We start from the raw sequence: 21,933 nt of genomic DNA, 5'->3' as shown, positions 1-21,933 counted from the left end.
CAAATTGCTCCTTTGCAGTCTCAAGCTCCTTCTTCAATCTTCCATCAAGAACGCTTTCTAGGATTTTCATTGTGTGGGACATTAACTTTACCCTTGTAGATGGGGACAGGAGTACTTTCCCTCCACAGGATCGGTGGGATCCTGTCGGCCCACCAATTTTCCATTCTCCATCCTCTTCATGGCTTGCTTCACTTCTACTTTGCTGATGTTCTGCACCATCTCCTCATAAGGCTGCCCATCTTCTCTGTGAGTCCTCGCATTTTCCTCATTCAAAAGTCCTTCAAAGTATATTCTCCATGTGTTTCTTATATCCACATCCTTCCTTAATACTCTTCCTCCAGAGTCTTTGATCTGCCTCACATGTAAGATGTCCTTTGATGTCTTATTTCTACATTTTGCTAATCGATAAATTTTTCTTTGTCCTTCCTTTGTTTCTAATTCATCATAAAGATCTTGATATGCAATGGCCTTTGCCTGTGCCACAACTCTCTTGGCTTCTCGCTTTCTCTCTCTGTCCTCTTCCACTCTTGACTCTGCTTTGCCTTCCTCTTAACCATCGCTGCTTCTTGTACATTATTATTCCACCACCAACCCTCCTCCTTCTCTCTAATCTTTTCAGATGTTTCACCAAGCACCTTGATTGCACAGCTCAGAATTGCTTTTGAATTATGTCTCCACCAATCTTGTACACTTCACCTAAAACGGTTCCTCACACTCTTCTTTTAAGTGAAACCACCTAATTGTCTTCATCCCGGGCTTCCAAAAGTTCTTATCTTTGACCTTATTTTAATGTCTGCACACAGCAGCCGGTGTTGCTCTGCTACCTGATCTGTTGGGATTACCTTACAATTTGTCACTTCCTTAAAAGGTTTTCATGTTGTCAAATGCCTTTTGTAAAATCCAAAAAATGACAGAATATTCCTTTCCGTCATCAACCATTGTCACTTTATAATAAAAGGCAATCATATTACTAAAGCAAGAGTGTCCCCTCAACACAGGGGTGGCCAACCTATGGCACATTGCATGATTAGAAGTGGTGCACTGAACCCCAGAGAAAACTTTTAAAAAATTTTGTATACGATGTATATATATATATATATATATATATATTACACACAATTAACCTACCACTGAATTCTAGAGTGCGTACTTATTATGCTTGTTTGATCTTGAAGCAACAGGCACCGGCAAATGCTGACATGCGTCACCAGTTACTCAATCAGTTTACAGCTGACTTTTGTCATAACGTTCGATGTGAGTGAACAATTCTGTGTTTTCAAACTTATATGTTTTTATTAACAGTTCTTTAAGTTTAAGATAAGATTTCTGTTTTCATGAAGGCTTAATATAATTCTGTAAATTTTAAAATAATTTTTTTTATTTTGAACGCATATGTCAAGTTCTTGCCTGCTCCCCTAATTTGCCGATTACTGAAACGTGCAGTTATTCAGTGTGTGTGTGTTTTTATGTTTTTTTTATACAATATCTTTCCTTTATATTTACGTATCGTAGGTTTATTCCTAAAATGTAACTGATCATCAGCAAAGCTTTCGTAATGAGGATGTTTGGGTTGTGTGTGTGTGATTGCCAGCTGATCGACTGTTTTATGGCAGGAAGCGATCTCGTATTTCATTGGACATAATATATTACGAGAGAGAGAGAGAGAGAGACGAAAACTCTCTATGAAAAAAAATATATATATGATTTTTATAGAACTATTAGGCCTTCATGAAAACAGGAATCTTATCTTAAACTTGTAGAACTGTTTTTCATCATCATCAAATTCCTGCCATGTACCCTCAAGGGGTGTACAGGATATGATAGTACTGCATGGAAAAAATTACATCATTACTAACTTCCTATGAAGTTAGTAATGATGTAATTTTCCTCCAAATCAGTCTGTTACTTTTCAAGACTCCAACATTATCAGATCTTATATTTCTATCGTCTAAGGCACTGTATCAATCCACCTATATCTTGGTTTTGCTGCCAACCTGGAAGAGAACACTTGTTTTGCTAATCTTTCTTCGCCCATTCTGTTTAAGTGACCATACCACCTGAGATTAGTTCTGCTAACGCATTCCTGGATGCTGACAATGTCAAGTTCTTTCCTAATATCCTCATTTTTAATATGATATTGCCATTGATGCCATTGGTTCACACCTCTGATCTTTCTCAGGACTCTCATATCTGCAGTCTCTAGTCTTTGGTCGAGTGTTTTACTTCTGACCCAGCTCTCAGATCCATAAGTTAAAATCGGTTTGAACACTGTCTTGTATACAGCTAATTTAGTGTTCCGACTAATTTCTCTCTTATTCCATATGAATTTATTCAATTGACTTCCCACCATACCAGCTTTGCTGATTCTGTTGTCTATTTCCATATTTAATTTACCATCTTCAGTAAAAATCGTGCCTAAGTAGCTGAAATGTTTTACTTATTCCACAGGTTCTCCATTCACAACACAGTTGACATTTTCAATGATTCGGCCTAGGGTCATCATCAGAACTGTTTTTGAATGTTCATAATGTTTAAAACGATAAAATAATTTAAATAAATTATTTAATAATAAGCTTTACTTTTTGAAATAATTTTTTTTTTACAATCAGTTACCCATTACTTTACAAAAGAAAATAAGCAGAAGGTGATAGCAAGCGCCAGTTTAATGAACTGTGGGTAAATGAGTTCTTATTTATTGCGGGTCCTTCAGGAAAACCGTTGCGCTTTGTTTGTGAACTCTCTCAGATAATAGAAGACATGATCTTAACAGACACTATAGAAAACATCAAGATGAATTAGAAGATAAACTGAAGTTAGTTCCTGAGTCTGAGTTGCAGAAAGAATGTGTGGTTAAGAAAAAGGAAGAAATAAAAAAGAGACAAATATATTTGTGAAACGAAGTTGTGAAAGTGTGGCAATGCTGGAGGCGTCTTATGAAATTGCCTTTGTGTTGGCTAAGAAACACAAGCCTTTCTCTGATGGAGAGGAAGTTTTTAAGCCCTGTCTCGAAAAATTTGCAAAATGTCTTGGTGATAAGAATGTTGAAAGAAAAGTAAACCAAATTGCTCTGTCCAAGCTAACAATTACAAGACGCATCGAAGAACTTTCCCATGATGTTACTGAGCAATTGAAACACTATGTTCATGCTTGTTCTTTCTTTTCTTTAGCCTTGGACGAATCCGCTGACATACGTGATGTAGCCCAATTAAGCATTTTTATAAGATGAATTGATGGTAATTTTAACATCTTTGAAGAACTTATCGGTCTTGTCACTTCATGGAAAAACCAGAGGGTCAGACATATTTGACAAAGTAAAGTCATGTCTAAAAAATCAACAACTAGATTCTAGTAAGCTCATCATTGTTTGCACTGATGGAGCACCGTCAATGGTAGGTAGAGTTTCTGGGACTGTAACTTTACTTGAAAGGTTTTTAGGTCATTCTCTACTAAAGTATCACTGTATTATACATGAAGAATCTCTGTGTGGAAACACTCTAAATTTGAAGCATGTTATGATACCAGTTGTAAAGTGTGTAAATAAAATTAGAGCAAGAGGGTTAAACAGAAGAGAATTCAGAGAATATTGTGAACTGCTAGATATGGAATATGGTGATCTCATCCTTCATTGTGAGGTGTGCTGGCTTTCTAAAGGACAAGTCCTCAGTAGATTTTGGAAGCTGAAAGAAAGTGTTCGTAATTTTCTGGAAGAGAAGGATGAGCTGCATGAGGAAAAAGCCCTGTTGATGAGAAATGGCTATTTGATTTAATATTTTTAGTTGATGTTACCACCCCCCTCAGTGATCTAAATTTGAAACTGCAGGGCAAGAACAAATTGTTTCCTAGCTTAGTAAATGACATTGATACATTCAAAATGAAATTAAAACTCTTCATCTCCCAGTTAGAAAACGGGGATTTGAGTCTTCCACATTTAAAAGAACATAGTGAATCTGTTGAAGATAATGGGAACTTTACAGAATATACTGACAAACTCAGATTATTGCAAGAGTCCTTAGTCGTTTTTGCGATTTTGCTGAAGAAGAAGACTGCATACTTGCATTTATAAATCCCTTTTCACTTACTGAACAAAAAATCTTGACGATGCCTAGTAACATACAAATGGAACTTATTGATCTCAAAACCAATTCTTTATTGAAAATGAAATTTAATGAACTTCCACCACTCCCAGATGCTTCTGATATAATCAATTTCTGGTGATTGTTCCCTGTGAACATTTTCCAGAACTGAGAAAATTTGCTCAGTTATATCTGTCGTTTTGGAACTACATACAGATGCGAACAAGCATTTTCATCAATGAAAATGATTAAGGTTGCAACTGACTGATTCAAATTTGAAAAACTGCTTGATGCTTTCTGTAACTGATTTAACTCCAAACATTACAAGCTTAGCAATTTCAAAAGTCTCAATAAAATAATTAATGTTTATCTTGTCTTTATATGAAATCCTTTTATTTAAAACTGCTAAAAGTGTCTATATTACTATATATATATATAATAAATCATTTTATGCATAACTGTTAAATATATCCATATTACCATATTACCATATTTTAAAAGGGCTGAAAAGTGGTATAAGTTTGTATGACGCATCTTAACTAAAAAATGAAAAAAATTGACGCATGAACTATAAAAGGTTGGCCACCCCTGCCTTAACAGATCCACGTGGATTCTCACAGATAACATTACCCTTATCTGCCCAATGCTGTATATATTCCTCACTAATTTCTCCATGATTTTAACTACTGATGAAGCACAAACTGGTCTATTATTTGACACTTTCAGTCTGCTACCACCCTTATACCATGGCACTATCTTACCCTTCTTCCACTCCTTGGATACCGTTCCCTTGGCCAGACTATCAATGAAATGCCAGGTCAATTGAGTTGTCAGTTCTTTAGCACATTCTCTCAAAACCTGTGGCAAAATTCCATCCAGTCCCACTACTTTATCGACATCCAGAGTACTCAGTATTTGAAACACACACTCTCTTCTTGCACCTTGAACATGCCATATCCCTCTAGTATTAAAACCCATTTCTCCAGAATGAAATATCCTAATAAAGTGTTCAATGAACAATCCTTTGCATCAGTCACTCTATTCCCATTTTTATCCATCATTGTCATTCTTCCACAATCATTTCTCCTCTTACTGGCCACATAGCTAAAAAATTCCTTAGGATTTTCTTTGGATCTCAGTGCCAATCTCTTCTTATATTTCAGTTTTGCCTTCCTTACCATACCAATCACTCTCCTTGCCCTTTTCTTATATTCTTCATGCATCTGCTCTCTATCCCTCTCCTTGTATCTCTTCCATAACCTCTTTTTTACCTGTAGTTCCTGTTTGTGTTCTCTTCTTCACTTATGGTATACAGCTTGCTATTGCTTCTAATAAATATTCCTTCACAATTTCCCAAGCACTAATGATATCTTGCCCTTCCGATTTCTCCTCCATGAACTGAACCAAATTAATATCTAAGACTATTATAATCACCTGTCTTATAATTCCAATTATATATCCAATATATATCATCGTCACTTCCCTATTATATGTTAGGCTTGATAACCTGTTGACAAAGGAACTGTCTATGCATAAATGCATATGATCAAAATGTTCTGCTATTTTAACTTTGCATCAGCAGAACATATAGGAGATTACAAAATTACCAGCAAATGTCAAAACAGTTGAAAAAATGCATAAATTTGTTGGCAACTTTTAGAATCTTGTTTCTGTGGATAAGGAACATGTCAAATCTTTGTGTGGTATAAATTCTATATGGAGATAGACTGTTTGTTGATAAATTTTATTAAGTTAAAATCTCCACTGTACTGTATTATAATACACTTCATCAAGGAGGGTGGGGGAAAATACAACATCAGAACAGTAACCCAGAAGAATTGAAAAAGAATCTTATCATGGATAAGACAGCAAGGATACTGCATCAAGCTTTCTCCTACTAAACAAGATCTCAAGTATCCATCGATCTTTGAAACTTTCCCATTCACCTCTAAAAAGAATATACAAGATTACTGTTTTGCTATGTGGAACAGATAGATCAGTCAAAAGAGACACATGCAAGAGCACATCGAAGATATGGAGAAAAAAAGGATGGTTTGTAGATACTTCATAAATATTAGATAAATTATTATTATTATTATTTGACACCTCCAGGGAATCCAGAGACTCATCTAGGGAGGACACCTGCTCTACAACTCTGTCTCTACCACTCAATCCACCAGCTGACCGTAACTACACCAATGCCATCTACCCTGACCACCACTAGTATTTCCACAAACATTCATGCCCACGTTAGGATTCGAAGCCACAGCCTTTTGGCTGGAGAGAGGATGCAGGTACAAAGTATATTTCTCTCTCTCTCTAAACTGTATTCTGTAAGTGATTGTTGATTATTGCATTAAGAATTTAGATTTTATGTTGTTGTTGTTTTTTTTCTTATTATTACAGAACAGACATGCCTGCATTACTCATGGGCTAACAATATGTGCAAGTAATTTCATTAATCATTTTCTTTATTTGTTATTAATTATTGTTAATAACATTTCTAAATATCAAGTATCATGGGATTGAAGTAAGAGGTGTAGCTTTGTGTGCAGTAAGTTGTTTTCCTAATGCACAATAAAGTTAGCTTTATGGAGGGTTGTTGAACCGTGGAATGCATTACCTGGTAGAGTGGTGAGATCACAAATGGTCAGTGAGTTCAAGGAGTGGTGTGATAGACTTTGTTTTCTAGGATGGGCCTCCCACGGTGAGTCTTTTGTCTCCATGAAGGCCTGAATCATAATAATAATATGTACACACAGTTAACTCAGCTATATGCAGTCATCATCATCAAATTCCTGAAATGTATCCTCAGGAAGTGTGCAGGATATCATGATACAACTGAGTGAAAAAGCTACATCATTGTTAACTTTCTATCAACAATTTTCCCCCAAAGTAATCTGTTATCTGTCAAAACTCCAATATTATAAAATCTTGTACTTCTGTCTTCTAAAGCACTTTTTTACTGTATCATTCCATCCAGATTTTGGTCTTTCACTTGATCCTTTTCCTGCCATCCTGGCAATAAATGCTTGTTTTGCTAATCTTCCCTCTTCCATTCTGTTTAAGACACCATACCATGGATTAGTGTGTGCTAATACATTCCCGAATGCTAATAATGTTAAGTTCTTTCATAACATCATTTTTACGTGATACTGATTGATGCTATCTGTTCACTCTCTTAATCTTTCTCAGAACTCTCATATCTATGGCTCCAGAAATCCACTTGCCACAGGCAACTTATCAGAGACAAGTGGCGTGTAATTTTTTTTTTTTTTTGCCTCCTTAATGCATTCAAATTATATTGTCTAATTTTCTTTGCATAATTTTGACATTTTATATTTCATTTTAAAACATCGTCTCCTTTGTTATGAAGTTATTTGATCATGGTGAACTCTTCGAGTGAATGCAATAAAGAGTTTTATTTTCAACCAGGAGAAAGTATCTTATGTAAATAATTTAATAAATTAATTCCTTCGTGGACTTTGTCTCTGCAAAAAAGTTAGTTTCCATGAAAATATTGCCTGGTATTATATGTGTGTGTATGTATATACACGCAAATACATAAACACATACACTGCTTGGAAAGAAGTCTTTGGACACCCCCATGGGCAAGGTGCATTGCAGTCACGTGTTTGTAGTTGGTATAAATTGGATGAATATAATGTATCCAGGTGAAATGGTTGCAAGAAGGGAACTGACGAAATGTGAAAGAGATGTGGTAGGATGCCATGTTGCAGTCCTATCTTTTCAGAAAATGTTGATGAATTGGACCATCTCAGGTCAACAGTCAGTGATAACGTACTGAGATAGAAGTGCAGGGAGTCAGCTGCAAGTGCTACCCGCAGTGGACAACCCATCATACTCACCAAATGTGACTATAGGGTGCTACAAAGGATACTATGTAAAACTCACCATTTGTTGACCAACACATTGAATGTTGAGTGTTAGGCATTGACTGGAACACAAATATGCTCAAAAACGTTTAGAACCGAGGCTCCCAACTTGGGTTTCCATGGTAGGGTCACAATATGTAAGCCCACATTACCTGAACCAACATGTAGCCTCATCTTCACTGGTACAAAGAGCATGTACAGTGGGATGTAGAAGTTTGAAAAGTTATGTTATGGAGTGACAAATCGTGCTATGCCTTCCACCAAGCAGATGGACAGTTGTTTGTGTGGCAGATGTCTGTGATTGCTCTTACCAGAGTGCATAACTGCAACTATGAAATTTAGAGGTGGAGGTGTGATGTATGGTTCTTTTTTTCCTTGGAGATAGGAGGTGGTAGAGAAGGTTCAGAGACGAGTGACTAAGATGAGGTCAGGGACTGAAATATTCCTATGAGGATAGGGTGAAGGTTTGTGGGTTACAAGTTTAGTTGATAGGTGGAAAAGAGGGGGCATGATAGAAACTTTTGAGATATTAAAGGGGTTTTATAAAATTGATGCAAAGGAAATTTTTCAATATATGACATAGTCAGAGAAATAGCAGCCATCCATGGAAGTCGTGTTAGAGTGGTTAGTAAGGATGTTGTGAGGAACAGATGTTTTGCATGGAGAGTAGTGAATGAGCAGAATGGGTTGATAGAATTAGTTGTGAGTTCCCTGACAGTGAATGGGTTTAAGGAGAGGTATGATAGGTTTATTTAGTTTGGGTCTCCCATACACCATGGAGATAGCAAATAATAATAATAATAAAGGCCATAAATTAGCTGTATACAAGACAGTGTTCAAACCAATTTTAACTTACAGATCTGAGAGCTGGGTTAGAAATAAAACACTCGACCAAAGACTAGAGACTGCAGATATGATAGTCCCGAGAAAGATTAGTGACGTGAACAGATGGCATCAGTGGCATGTTATATTAAAAACGAGGATATTAGGAAAGAATTAGCATCCAGGAATGTGTTAGCAGAGCTATAATCTCAGCTGGTATGGTCACTTAAACAGAATGGGAGAGGAAAGATTAGCAAAACAAGTGTTTTCTGCCAGGTTGGCAGATAAAAGACCCAGAGGAAGACCAAGATATAGGTGAATTGATGCAATAAAAATGCCTTAGAAGAGAGAAATATAAGATCTGATAATGTTGACGTTTTGACAGGTAGAAAAATTATAGATTGGAAGTTAGTGGGGATCTAAGTTTTTCATGTAGTACTATCATATCCTAATACACCCCTTGAGGGTACATCTCAGGAATTTAATGATGATGATAAAGGCCATAAACTCGATAATGAAATTTTGGCTAGAATTGTAATATGTCTATAAATGACTAAATTATGACTAAAATATGTCTATAAATGACTAAATTATGACTAAAATATGTCTATAAATGATATACAGGGGATCCTTGAGTTATGTTGCAGATCCTTTCCTATGGACCGATGTAAGGCGATTTTCGATGCAAGTCGGAATTTCCATAGCCTAAGTTACTTACCTAACCTAAAACACCCTAAAGTCATACGTATATATCAAGAAACAGAACTAGGCCATAGGAAAATGAAAGGGAGAACATAATTACTGTATAGTACAGAATTCAAATAGTACGTTTCCAAAATAGGCCTGTCTCGTCCACATTAAACACTTGTTGAGCACTGTATCCCCCCCCTCCCTTATTATCTCAGGAAACTCACTAGTAGCTTCACCTTGCACCTTAAGGTTATGTAAATTGATCCGGGCCTTAAACTGCATAAACCAACCTTTACTAGCATTAAACTCTTCACCTGCACTCGTTTCCCCCCTTTCACTTTTCAATGCCTCAAACAATCTTTTCTCCTTTTCTTGAATTAACATGAGGCTAATGGATACGGCGTTGATGCTGGTCTTCCAGCCAAAGAACAAGAAGCCTTTCCATCTCAATCATGAGCCTACTACGTTTTTTCGTAATCACAGTCGATTTCATGGGCACCAATCCTTTCACGTGTTCAAGGATGCGAACTTTATCCTTGATAATAGCCCTGACTGTGGTACGACTTAAGTTGAACATGCAGCCAATGTTCGTTGGCGTTTCTCCCTTTTTTGCCCTTTTAATAATGTCTAATTTCACTTCTAATGTCATGGCTTTCCTTTTCTTCGACACGCTGCCATCGGAAGAGTCTGCCTTACGTTTGGGAGCCATATTGAAGGGTAAAAAGTCACAAAAAAACACAAACACAAAAGTGAGAGAGCAGATGTAAACAAAGTACATGGTACCCAAAGAGTGTATGCTTAGACACAAGCGACGCCAACTCTCCCAAACAAATGCTGCCTAACGGCATATTCTTCTGCCGCACTCACAGACAAGTTCGCCCGCGACATTTGAATTTTACGTCGCGCTGCTTCAAGTCTAAATTTATTTTTTAAATTATTTATGGGATTACCGCCACAATGTCAAGGACGACGTAGGTCGAAGACCCCCTGTATATATATTATCTCTTTAAATATATATTTAAAGGCATTTACCAAAGAAAGATCTATAGCCAGTGGATACTCTTTACACAATGGCCTATAGAGGTGAAAATAACAGAAGAAAACATGGAAAGAGCCAATTTTTTGGGAATAACATAAAATAATACATAAAAAGAATAATAATTGGATATCAAAGCAGTCAGTGGTAATGGATGTTGCATCGGTAATAAGGCAATAAATGGTACTGAGCAAGATGTGAAGAGAATGTCTGCCAACAAATGGACAAAGAAAATAACAGAATGGCAGCAAGAACTGATTATCAGAAACCAGGTAGACCTGCAGTAAGATAGGATGATGAGATGTAATGGATCTTTAAGGTGAAGAGGTGCACAAGATCAGCTGAAATGGAAGAAGCTTTGAGAGACATTTGTTCAGCAGCAGACTGAAGAAAGCTGTTGATGATAACAATGATGATATCTTTTGTGATTGGATGAATAACTTTATGAAGTGATCTGAAAAGTTCTCAGCCTCGACTGTAGATGGCAACACTATCGGCAAGAGTTTTTTGTTTGTAAGTTGGCACATCTCTCATAAGCATCCATGTTAAATTGCAAATCATTCTATTGAATAGTTTATTTTATACAGCTGTCTGAAGCAAAAGTGTTTGCCGTATCCCTTGAAATGGATAAAATTGAGTATTGTGCAGTTATAAAATTCTTTGTAAAAGAAGGTTTAACGGCAAAAGAAATTCATTTTAAATCCATAAAAGTTTATGGGCACTCTTCTCCTTTGTTTTCGAGAATTAAGAAATGGGCTGCCAAGTTTAAACGTGGCCGTACCAGCCTTAAAGATGATCCGTGTGAAGGACATCCAAAAAGTGAAACAACAGCAGAAATCATTGATCAAGTGCACGATATGGTATTGGATGACCAGAGAGTCAAAGTGCAGGAAATTGCTGAGACTATAGGCATTTCAAAAGAACATGTAGGATATGCAATTTTCATATGCAATTCTTCTTTTGCAAGAAGAATTGCACATGAAAAAGCCTTGCACAAGATGGGTTACATGCTTGCTCACAGCAGATCAAAAACGCACTTGCATGAAAATTTCAGAACTGTGCTTGGAGCATTTTAACAAGAATAAAAATGATTTTGTGTTTCGATTTAGTATGGATGAGACTTGGATTCACTGGCTCACACCAGAATCCAAACAGCAGTCAAAACAGTCGACAGAAGCCGGTTGTTCAGTGCCAAAGAAGACAAAGTCGGTTCGATCAGCAGGAGAAGTCATGGCATCTGTGTTTTGGGGTGCTAAAGGCATTTTTTTTATTAATTATCTTGAAAAGGGTAATACAATAACCGGGGAGTAACCAGACTAGACTTAAAAATTCATGAGAAAAGATCCGGTTTGCAGAAGAAAAAAATCATCTTTCATCAGGACAATGCAGCGGGAAAATTAAGGGATCTGCACTATGAATTGTTGGAACATCCACCCTACTCCAGATTTGGTTCCCTCTGACTTCTATCTCTTCCCAAAACTAAAACTCTTCTTCGCTGATCAGTGTTTTTCTTCGAATCAAGAGGTGATTGCAACTGTAGAGGGATATTTTGCAGATCTTACTGAGAACCACTAGAGGGACGGGATAATGGCACTGGAGTATCGCTGGAATAAATGTGTTAGTCTTAAGGGAGATTATGTGAAAAATAAAAATAATTTTGAAATTATAAATTCGTTTTTTCATTGTTAGGCCAGGAACTTTTCAGACCACCCTCATAAATAATGATGGTGTTACGTCTTCATGTCGTGTCTCTTTTCCTTTTATTATTCTTATTCTTTTATTCTGTTTTCTATGCTTTACTTATCTCTCATGCATATCAGTTATTTCATTGCCTTATATTTTTTTAGAATGACTGCGCCAGCTGGCAACTAAATTCTGATACTCAAATAAATAATATTAATTTATTAGGGATCACGTGATGTGCAGTCGTGGTTCCCTTTCTTACATGAATTGCTTCCCCTTTCACTCACACAGGTCCGAAAGTTTTATAAGTGGTAATTCAGTCTCAGAACAATAGACTCATGAACTCTGATATAAAAGAATACATTTATTAAACCACTAATATAGATACACTTTAAGTAACAATGCTAAGTTACCTTCCTTGAATTAAATTGAGAGTCTGAACTCCCCCCCCCCTTTTAGATTAAGATATATGCAAAATTACAATCTCTTTGCTTAAGTAATACAAATCGTATAACTCTGTCATATTATTAAACTCAGACTCGACTTATCCATACAGGGTTACTCAATTCTCATTTTCTAAGCGCAATTAGATATAAACTTTATACATGGCATATCAAACTCATTGTAACTTATATTTTAACATGGAAGACAAATTCTAATTCTGCAAAATCTCTATCCCCCACAATTTATGTGAGATTCAGGCTAATATCTAACACTACAGCAAATAGCTTCTTCCTGACAAACAGTTAAGATTAGGTTCCCTTCTCGGCACAAGCTTAGAATGGCACTAGCTTACTTGACACAGACAATTAGTCCAACCAGTCATTAAGGCACTATGGGTAAGTTAATGCGTTGAGCTCCTCAAATCCTTGGCTCCTATTCCTTTTTACATTTACAATTCTATGATAATTATACAAAGGTTGTACATTACCATCTTGTCTTTGTTCAAGGGGTTTCCGTGACTTTTGATATGGCAAGACTTCCGTAATTCCTAGCCACGTGGTTTTATGGCCTCTGCTACTTACTTATACTTTCTTTGAAGGTTGCCCTTCGCTGACTTTACATTGCTGTGGTTCACCAACGGCTCTTTACTGAAATTCTGACTTCATTCCTTAGGTCGCTCTATTCGACTCGGTACAACAGCAACCGGGAGATTGTTGCTGGGCACCGGCGACAAGCTTTCTCAGCTATCCAGGATTGGACAGGAACAAAAAACCAAGAGAGCGTTTGAGTCTCGCGCGGCGCCTTATATTTGTCTTCCGAGCACCCTCTCTCTCGTTGACTACGTCATATTCTTTACTACGGCCGATTGGTCACCTTAACTCTGAACTATTCTAACATGGTTCTAAAACACAGATCTCTTAAGCACATTAAATAACAACAATTTTGGTCCTGTAACACAGTTTTCCTTTGCTTATTTTTCAAGAACAATATTAGTTTTAAACACAGATTTCCTTAGCTTATTTAATATTAATAATCTCAGTCAAATTGATATACCTTTGAGTGAAAATATATACAATTCTCCCTTAGCCCTGTCCTTGGAAGTATAAGCATGTCCTTATCCCTAGGTTTTCATTGTCTCTGTGTTGGGTCGGAAACAAAATGGCTTACGAATAGTGAGTCAGCCCTTTTTCCGACACAACAATGGACTATTCTTACGTGCCATGTTTTGTCTGACATTTATTTTAATTCCTATTTTGCTTGAACTTTCTGTTCTTTGCAGGGGAAAAAAAAATTTTGTTTTAATTAAAATGAAAGAATTCAGTTTCACCCAAACTTAGATATGGAAGGACATGTTAATATTTTCAGATTTGAAATTAACTTGTTTTACAGAAGTATTTGTATATACACTGTTACTCATATAATGTTTTTATATAAACAGAGAATATCAGAGAAATGCTTTAAGAAATGCATTTATAAGCCAGGCACAAGTTTGGACAACACTGAGCAGGTAAGATGTAATTTTGATTAGTATCTTGTAATTTAATTGTTTCCAGAACATAACATCTTTTTACCTAGTGTTTGCATTACCTATTCTTTGATAGTCATATTAACACTGCTGGTGTTTTTAATCTTTTGTAATCCCAAAACCTCTGACGTCATAGTGCTAAGTTGTGTCAGTGTCATTGGACCTGGGTAGGGATCCCATTTTTTGAAAACAAAAAACCAGGACACAATAAATTTTGTAGAATTAAGGGTTAAGAGAAATAAATTTTATTCGTTAACATTATGTATTTTAAAATAAAAAAATTAAATATTTATTTGAATTTGATTTATTAATGTAGATAACATAAATGTTTATACATACGTCAAATAAATAGAATTCTAATAACACTTAAACACGTAACACTTAAATCAAACATTAATAAGTATATGAAATATAAAGACATAGAATAAAGATATAAAATGTTAATATGTCAATAAAACGGGAACTACAATGTAAATAGAATAAAATATAAAATATAAACAACACGAGCCTTATGTGTATTGTGTAGATGAATAATATCTGAAATTATATGAAAAATAAAATAATTTAATTTATTTAATATAATTTAAAAATTAAAAAAAATAAAAACAAATTTATAATTATGATATATTAAAAATTTATAATTTTTAATATATACCTCCTCTCTTCCTTATTCTGCCTCTTCTTGTACATTACAGCTGGTTGTTGCCTGTCCCATTATACTGCTACTTGCAGAATCATTATTTTGTGCAAGAGTTGTCGATTCTTGGATACTGTATCGAAGAACTCTGAAAATGACATGTTTCTGTAATGGGTTTTAACAATCATGATAGATTTAACTGAGTCCAGTTGCAAGCGATTCCTTTCATTTGTCTATAACGAATTCATCAATGAAAAAATTCGTTCAATAGAAGCATTTGATCCTGATACGGTCAAACAAAAACTTATAATTGAAGCTATTTCACTGTAAGTAATTTGTCCCTTTTTAAAATGACCAAAGATTTCTTTCCACCTATCCTCAAGTTTACAACTGGCATTATTCCATTCATTAATTTTATACTCATTTGCATACATTTTAACATGGCTGTACTCATCAAATAAGTTCTCTTTAAGTTGAAATTTGGTAAGATGGTCTTAATTTCTTTGACACGTTCCATAAAATTTTCCCAAGATACAGGTGTGTTCAAGCAAGCCCATTCCATTTTAGTAAATAAACTAAACTGATTTTGAGTCCATTCTTGAATAATGATTAATGAATAATGTCTCTAAATGATGATTCAGTCATTTAACCTTCTTCATAAAGATTTTTCATTTTGATTTTCACTTCACTGGATAAATACTTCTCATTTTCATGCAATAAAATTTTCGTAATAAGAATGTCTATCTCTTTTTTTTACCTCTCAACCCGTAGCATATTCTCTTTCGATTCGCTGGATTGCCTCAGAAAACATTTTCATCATTTTCATCTGATTTTTTAAAAATAGAAGATAAATGAAAGACTTCTTATCACTGAAAAACGTATTCAAAATAGTTGGACATTTATCTTGAGACAAGAAATAGGATTTAAGCCCATCGTACATTTCAATAAAACAAATTAAACATGGCTGCAGTGAAATCCATCGCGTTTTGCTATGACCTAAAATAGGCTTGTATTCAGTTTCGACAAAATCACAAAAAGATTTCAGACTTTCGACTCTGACAGTGAATTGGTGAAAATGCTGGAAAACTTTACCCAAAATTGTTTGAATATCTATTGGTAAGATATCAGCAGCAGTTTGTACAGCATTATGTATAATGTGAGCTGCACAACCTACACCTATTAATTTTCTGTTTAATTTGTTTTGTAATTTAGTAAAAACATTAATTTTACCTTTCCTTTTTAATCCATCAAAATTTGTGTTGGTATTATCTGCTGAAATGCCTATTATTTTATCAGTAATGTTATATTTTTGGGCAGCATTTAAAATGTGATCACAAATTAGATCAGAAGTTTCTCCAGGAAGGCTAGAAAATTCTAATATTTCTGTTGCCCTTTATCAACAGTGAAATACCTCACATTAATAGGTGCAATCTTAAGATCAATATGATTAGATGCATCTATGGATATTGCAACAATATTTTACATTCCTCAGATCTTCCAATATTTCACTTTTTAGATGTAGTGATAAGACATTGGTAATAATAGCCTTGCACTTTGTTTGTGCACATGAAAATTTCTTATTCAAGAATTTTTTTAAAATAGAGGACGTACAATCCATAGATTGGAAACTGTGATTGTGTTTAACTGCATGATAAACAAATGTAGCCTCTTGTGCAACCAACTCCATTTCTTGGCTACTAACTTTTGATACCCAAAAAATGATGTAAATGATTCTTTTTGCAGACACAGCAGACTTGTGCTTTTTTGTATTGACATGGTCAGTTATATCTGCCTTACCTCAGTGGCCAATGTTAAATTCTGCATGGCACACGCTACATTTCGCTTTTGAGCTATCATCACAATCACTGCTTTTTGTTATGAAAATGAAAGGAAAAAGATCCTTCAATTTTTCATTGAAATTACACTTTCGTTTGGGCATTTTGTAACAAACGGTATAACTTTATTAATTTAAAAAATACAATATTCACAATTAATACGAGAATGCAAGAATACGAAATGAACAGTTCAAAACTAGGTTATATCACATACCCTGTAGCAGTATAAAAACAATTTAGCGCCTGGCACGTGAAGCTTAGTTCGCATAGCATATGATATCTGATGGTCCGAATTTTTTCTCATTGGTTGAAAGAAAATGAACTATCGTAGTGCGTTAATATTCAAAAGCATGTCAACCAATGAGAAAAATTTTCGACTATCGGATATTGTACGCTATGCAAACTAAGCTTGAGACAGTTAAACATACACTTTGGCGACTGTCTCCCTCATTCTGACATTCTTTTCTCCAGCTAAATGAAATGTATGGAACTAAATCGTTTTTCCCAAAATTCTAACATTCTGGTAATTCACCGAACTACAAAATAAATATGTCTCTGCTTTTTGTTTTGTAAACATACATTTTTAAAAGCTCCCAAAAATATTAAGACTCGTACTTATTCTTATTAGAAATGTAAATATTTTTATATTCTAAAAAATCCGGGACATTTAGCGCCCCGAACTAAACATATCTTGATGCCGGGACAGAAGTAATAAAACTGGGAATGTCCCGGGCAAACTGGGACGTATGGGATCCCTAGACCTGGGACCATTTTTGTGTGTGGCCAATATGGGAAAAAAACTATAATCCACAGACCAAATATTGCAAATGACTTTCTTTAAAGTTCATTCCATCTGCGAAATGCTGTAAACCTATTGTTATGCAAACAAAAATAGGATTATAAATTTCTAAAACTATTAAACTTTTTTTTGAAAACAAATGGACAAACTGTTGACCACATTATGGCCACATCATTTGCTGGCCTGGTTGGCCAAGTGGTTAGCATACTTGCAATCCAATCAGAAGGCTCTTGAGTTTGAATCCCACTGTGGTAATGGGTATTTGTGATTGTCTTTAGGTGGGAGATGAATATCATTGCCTGGTGTGAGACCACCACCACCAGGCTTGAAGTGGCTCGAAAAAGATCCATGTTTGGTCTCTAAAGCAGGGTTTCAGTACTGTGTAAAAAATATTTTAAAAAATAAAAAATTGACTAAAAAAATATCCTTAGCCCATCCATGGTACAAAATATACTATACTTTTCATGGGTGGGAACAACATTAAAAAAAAAGGGTGGGGGGGGATACAGACTGAATATGCTCTGTATGAGCAAAACATTATTTCTTTCTGCTACATCTTGATATGGTGTCACTCCAGATAACATAAAAAAAATTCCATATAACAAAAGTTTTTTAAACCTCAAAAACTTTATATATATGTGTGCGCGCGCTCACACACACACACACACATACAGTCATACCCCGACTTACGCGAATCCGGAGTTATGTGGTTTCTTATATGTACGTATTCCTGTCCCGCTTTACGCCTCACCACTAGTTGGATGTTTCAGGCGCCTGCCACATTTGCCAATGTCGCACATGCTATGAACAAGCACTGACGTGTTTCGTACAGTCTCCATTTATACACGATTTTTATAGTCTACAAACCTTGTGATTGTGTAATGTTATATTCTTGATAAAAATTTTATTACATAAAAAATAATAATGTCATCCAAAAGAAGCAAGTCCGATTCTTCTACAGCTAGCAAGAAAAGAAAAACATTGACTTTGGAAACAAAACTCAACATTATTAAGGATTTTGAAGGCAGAATGAAAATTTGTGAGCTAGCAAAGAAGTTTGATCTACAGGAATCCACAGTGAGAACAATCATAAAAGAAAGGTTTACAGATTTTGGAGGACATAGATTCTAACGAGAAACGAATTGTAGCCACAAGGCAAGGAATAAAAAAATCATTAGCTTGCTATGAAGAAATTTTCCGTGACAAGAAAAAGACATTATGCCGTCAGACGAATCTATTAGATTTTATGAAACCATTGACATCGAAATAACTTTCTTTTTTTTTATGTACGAAAAAACTACAATTATGATTATATTACTTAAAAAATATAGGTGTTTTTGTAAACCTTTGGTCCCAATTGTATGTTTGTATATATAAATTACATGCAAAATTATACCCCAAGTTACGCGAATTTGACTTACACGCTTTTTGTTGGTCCCACCTCCCGCGTAACTTCGGGGTTTTACTGTGTGTGTGTATATATATATATATATATACACACACACACATACATACATACATACACACACAAAAAGAAAACTTCCACTATTATTTGTGGCATAAATACCATCTTAAATTATGTGCACCATCATCTACAGAGAACCACAAATTCTAGCTACAACAATTATCTTAACTTCCAAATTACATTGTGTATGATTTCTTCTACACGTTCTTTTGTGAGGTCTGTTATTCCTTGCTAGATTATACCAAATCTTAAATCTCATTTTAACCTTATATGACTTAAGTTTTCCTTTCCTCATTATGTATTGTTCATCTTCTGTCTTTACCACTCCTCCATTTCTGGAAATCATCCTGTTCTCTTTGACTACTTATGCTTAAAACTTGATTTCCTGCAGTCCAACTACTGTAACAGTGAAATTATCTTCTTTGGTGACTTCAATGTCCTTAATTCCAGCTGGCTTCATTTTTCCTAACTTTACTAAGTTGGAAGATAAGCTGAGGTATTGCTGTAAGCAATCACTTAAAACAAATTGTTCATTCACCAGTAAGAATACCTGACAATCCTCTCCACTCACTTCAACCTTTGATCTCTTCTTAATCAGTTCTCCTGCTAGATGTACCATTCTGGTGACTTCTTGTCTTGTCTAGTAATTGAGGTCATAATTTCATACAATACAACAAAGTTTCATCTCTAATAAAATATCCTCTACCTCAGCAATTCACAATCTCATATTTTTGGCTCTACAACAATGTTTTTTTTTTCGGGGGGGGGGGGGGAAGATCTCAGAGACTTTTGCTCCTTTTCATGATCAGACTTGCTTCTGTTCTTCATATTGAGATACTTGTCATCATGTTGAGGAAATTAGCCATGCTGGAATGTATGCTTCATTCCTCACTCTGTTCAGAATTCTTGAATTTTTGGTCAATATCCAAGTCGTAGTTTTCTAAGAAGTGTGCTAGGTAAGTTGAAGGGTACAACACAGAGTATATTATAACTAACTAAATAGACAATATTCCAGCTTTATTCACAGAGTATGCTAATGTCTGCAGCACTTGGAATACAGTCATAAAAGGGCTAAATGTGCCTCCTATACCAGTGGCGATCATGCCTTTTGGTCCTATGCAAAAGCTGTTGGGTAAATTTTCCATTCATCTGTACTTTTCCCTGTTATTGACCAGGTAGTAGTATTGCAGCATCACTTAAAGATAAGGATGACCAGGGCAAATCACTTCTTTTAACTTGAACAATGCATTGCATGCCTCCTGTGGCCTTCAACCAGAAGGATATCAGATCTTACTCAACATCATCATCATCATCATCAAATTCCTGCCATGTACCCACACGGGGTGTACAGGATATGATAGTACTACATGAAAAAAAATTTACATCATTACTAACTTCCTATCTACAATTTTCCTCCAAATCAGTCGGTTACTTGTCAAGACTCCAACATTATCAGATCTTATATTTCTATCATCTAAGGCACTTTGTACCGTATCAATCCACCAATATCTTGGTCTTCCTCTGGGTCGTTTTCCTGCCAACCTGGCAGAGAACACTTGTTTTGCTAATCTTTCTTCGCCCATTCTGTTTAAGTGACCATACCACCTGAGATTGGCTCTGCTAACGCATTCCTGTGCAGACAATGTCAGGTTCTTTCCTAATATCCTCGTTTTTAATATGATATTGCCATTGATGCCATCTGTTCACGCCTATAATCTTTCTCAGGACTCATATCTGCGGTCTCTAGTCTTTGGTCAAGTGTTTTATTTCTGACCCAGCTCTCAGATCCATAAGTTAAAACTGGTTTGAACACTGTTTTGTATACAGCTAATTTAGTGTTCCGACTAATTTCTCTCTTATTCCATATGAATTTATTCAATTGACTTCCCACCATACCAGCCTTGCTGATTCTGTTGTCTATTTCTATATTTAATTTACCATCTTCGGTAAAAATCGTACCTAAGTAGCTGAAATGTTTTACGTGTTCCACAGGTTCTCTATTCACAACACAGTTGACATTTTCAATGATTCTGCCTATTTTCATTGTCTTTGTCTTTTTATTGCTGACCTTCATACCATATCTATTACAACAGCTATTCAATTTAGTCAGAGAATCTTGCAGTCTTGTAGCGGATTTATTTAGAAGTATAACATCATCCGCATAAAGCAAAGAGCTGACATTAACATCTCCAATTTTGATATCATGTTTAATACCACTTTCCTTCATAATGTGATCCATATAGATAACGAATAACAGAGGGGATAATGTACATCCTTGTCTCACACCAGATTTAACATTAAACCATCTTCCTGTACTTCCTTCAATTCTAACTGCTGACTTACAACTCAAATAAAGAATAAGTATTGCTTGATATAATGCCCCATTGACACCATATATAACTGCAGCGTATTGAATAGCTTCTCTCTTGGCACCTTATCATATGCCTTTTCCAAATCGACAAAACTTAAATACAGATCTTTGTTATATTCCCAAGCTTTATCGACTATTTGTCGTAAAGTGAAGATCTGTGACAGCCTCTGTTTAGCCTGAATCCAGCTTGTTCTTCACCAAGCTTTTCTTCCACAATTCTTCTCAACCGTTTCTCAAGTATACTTGCATAGATTTTGCCAGGCACACTCAGTAGGGAAATACCTCTGTAATTCTCACATTCAGTTTTATTTCCCTTTTTATATATGGGTACTATGAGAGCTCAACTCCAATCGTCTGGAATTCGTCCCTCTGTCCAGGCTTTCTGAACTATGCAGTGCAGCCACTGTAAGACTCTTATACCACCATACTTCAGCATTTCTGGTCGAATATCATCTACTCCAGCTGCCTTTCCACATTTCAAGCCTTTGATGGTTTTTTCTACTTCGAGTATGGATATGTATTCCTGCCTGCATGCCTGGTCAGTGTTTTTTTACCACTGTGTTGTCATCACTGCTTGTTTCATTTAGCAGTTTTTCAAAGTAATTACTCCATACTTCAAGGATATCTTTTTCTCCAGTTTTCATGTCACCTTTATCA

At 35.5% G+C, this 21,933-nt stretch overlaps 1 protein-coding gene across 2 annotated transcripts in view; it reads left to right on the top strand.

The window, feature by feature from the left end:
• The window catches only part of LOC150104355 (mitochondrial import inner membrane translocase subunit Tim13-like), a 57,366-nt gene that overhangs the window by 7,472 nt on the left and 27,961 nt on the right, over window positions 1-21,933 (top strand). For both annotated transcript variants that reach the window (XR_016548694.1, XM_090396943.1), the window contains exon 2: window positions 14,083-14,151. Coding sequence is in view for 1 of the 2 variants with exons in the window: in XM_090396943.1 (XP_090253069.1) it covers window positions 14,083-14,151 (69 nt within the window). In the remaining variant the exon portion in view is untranslated. The remainder of the gene's footprint in view (window positions 1-14,082; window positions 14,152-21,933) is intronic.

The sequence above is a fragment of the Typopeltis vanoorti genome, chromosome 8, assembly GCF_054136105.1.
Source record: "Typopeltis vanoorti isolate ZY-2024b chromosome 8, IOZ_Tvanoo_1.0, whole genome shotgun sequence".
Classification (NCBI taxonomy): domain Eukaryota; kingdom Metazoa; phylum Arthropoda; class Arachnida; order Uropygi; family Thelyphonidae; genus Typopeltis; species Typopeltis vanoorti.
This window is presented reverse-complemented; position numbering and strand designations above follow the sequence as displayed.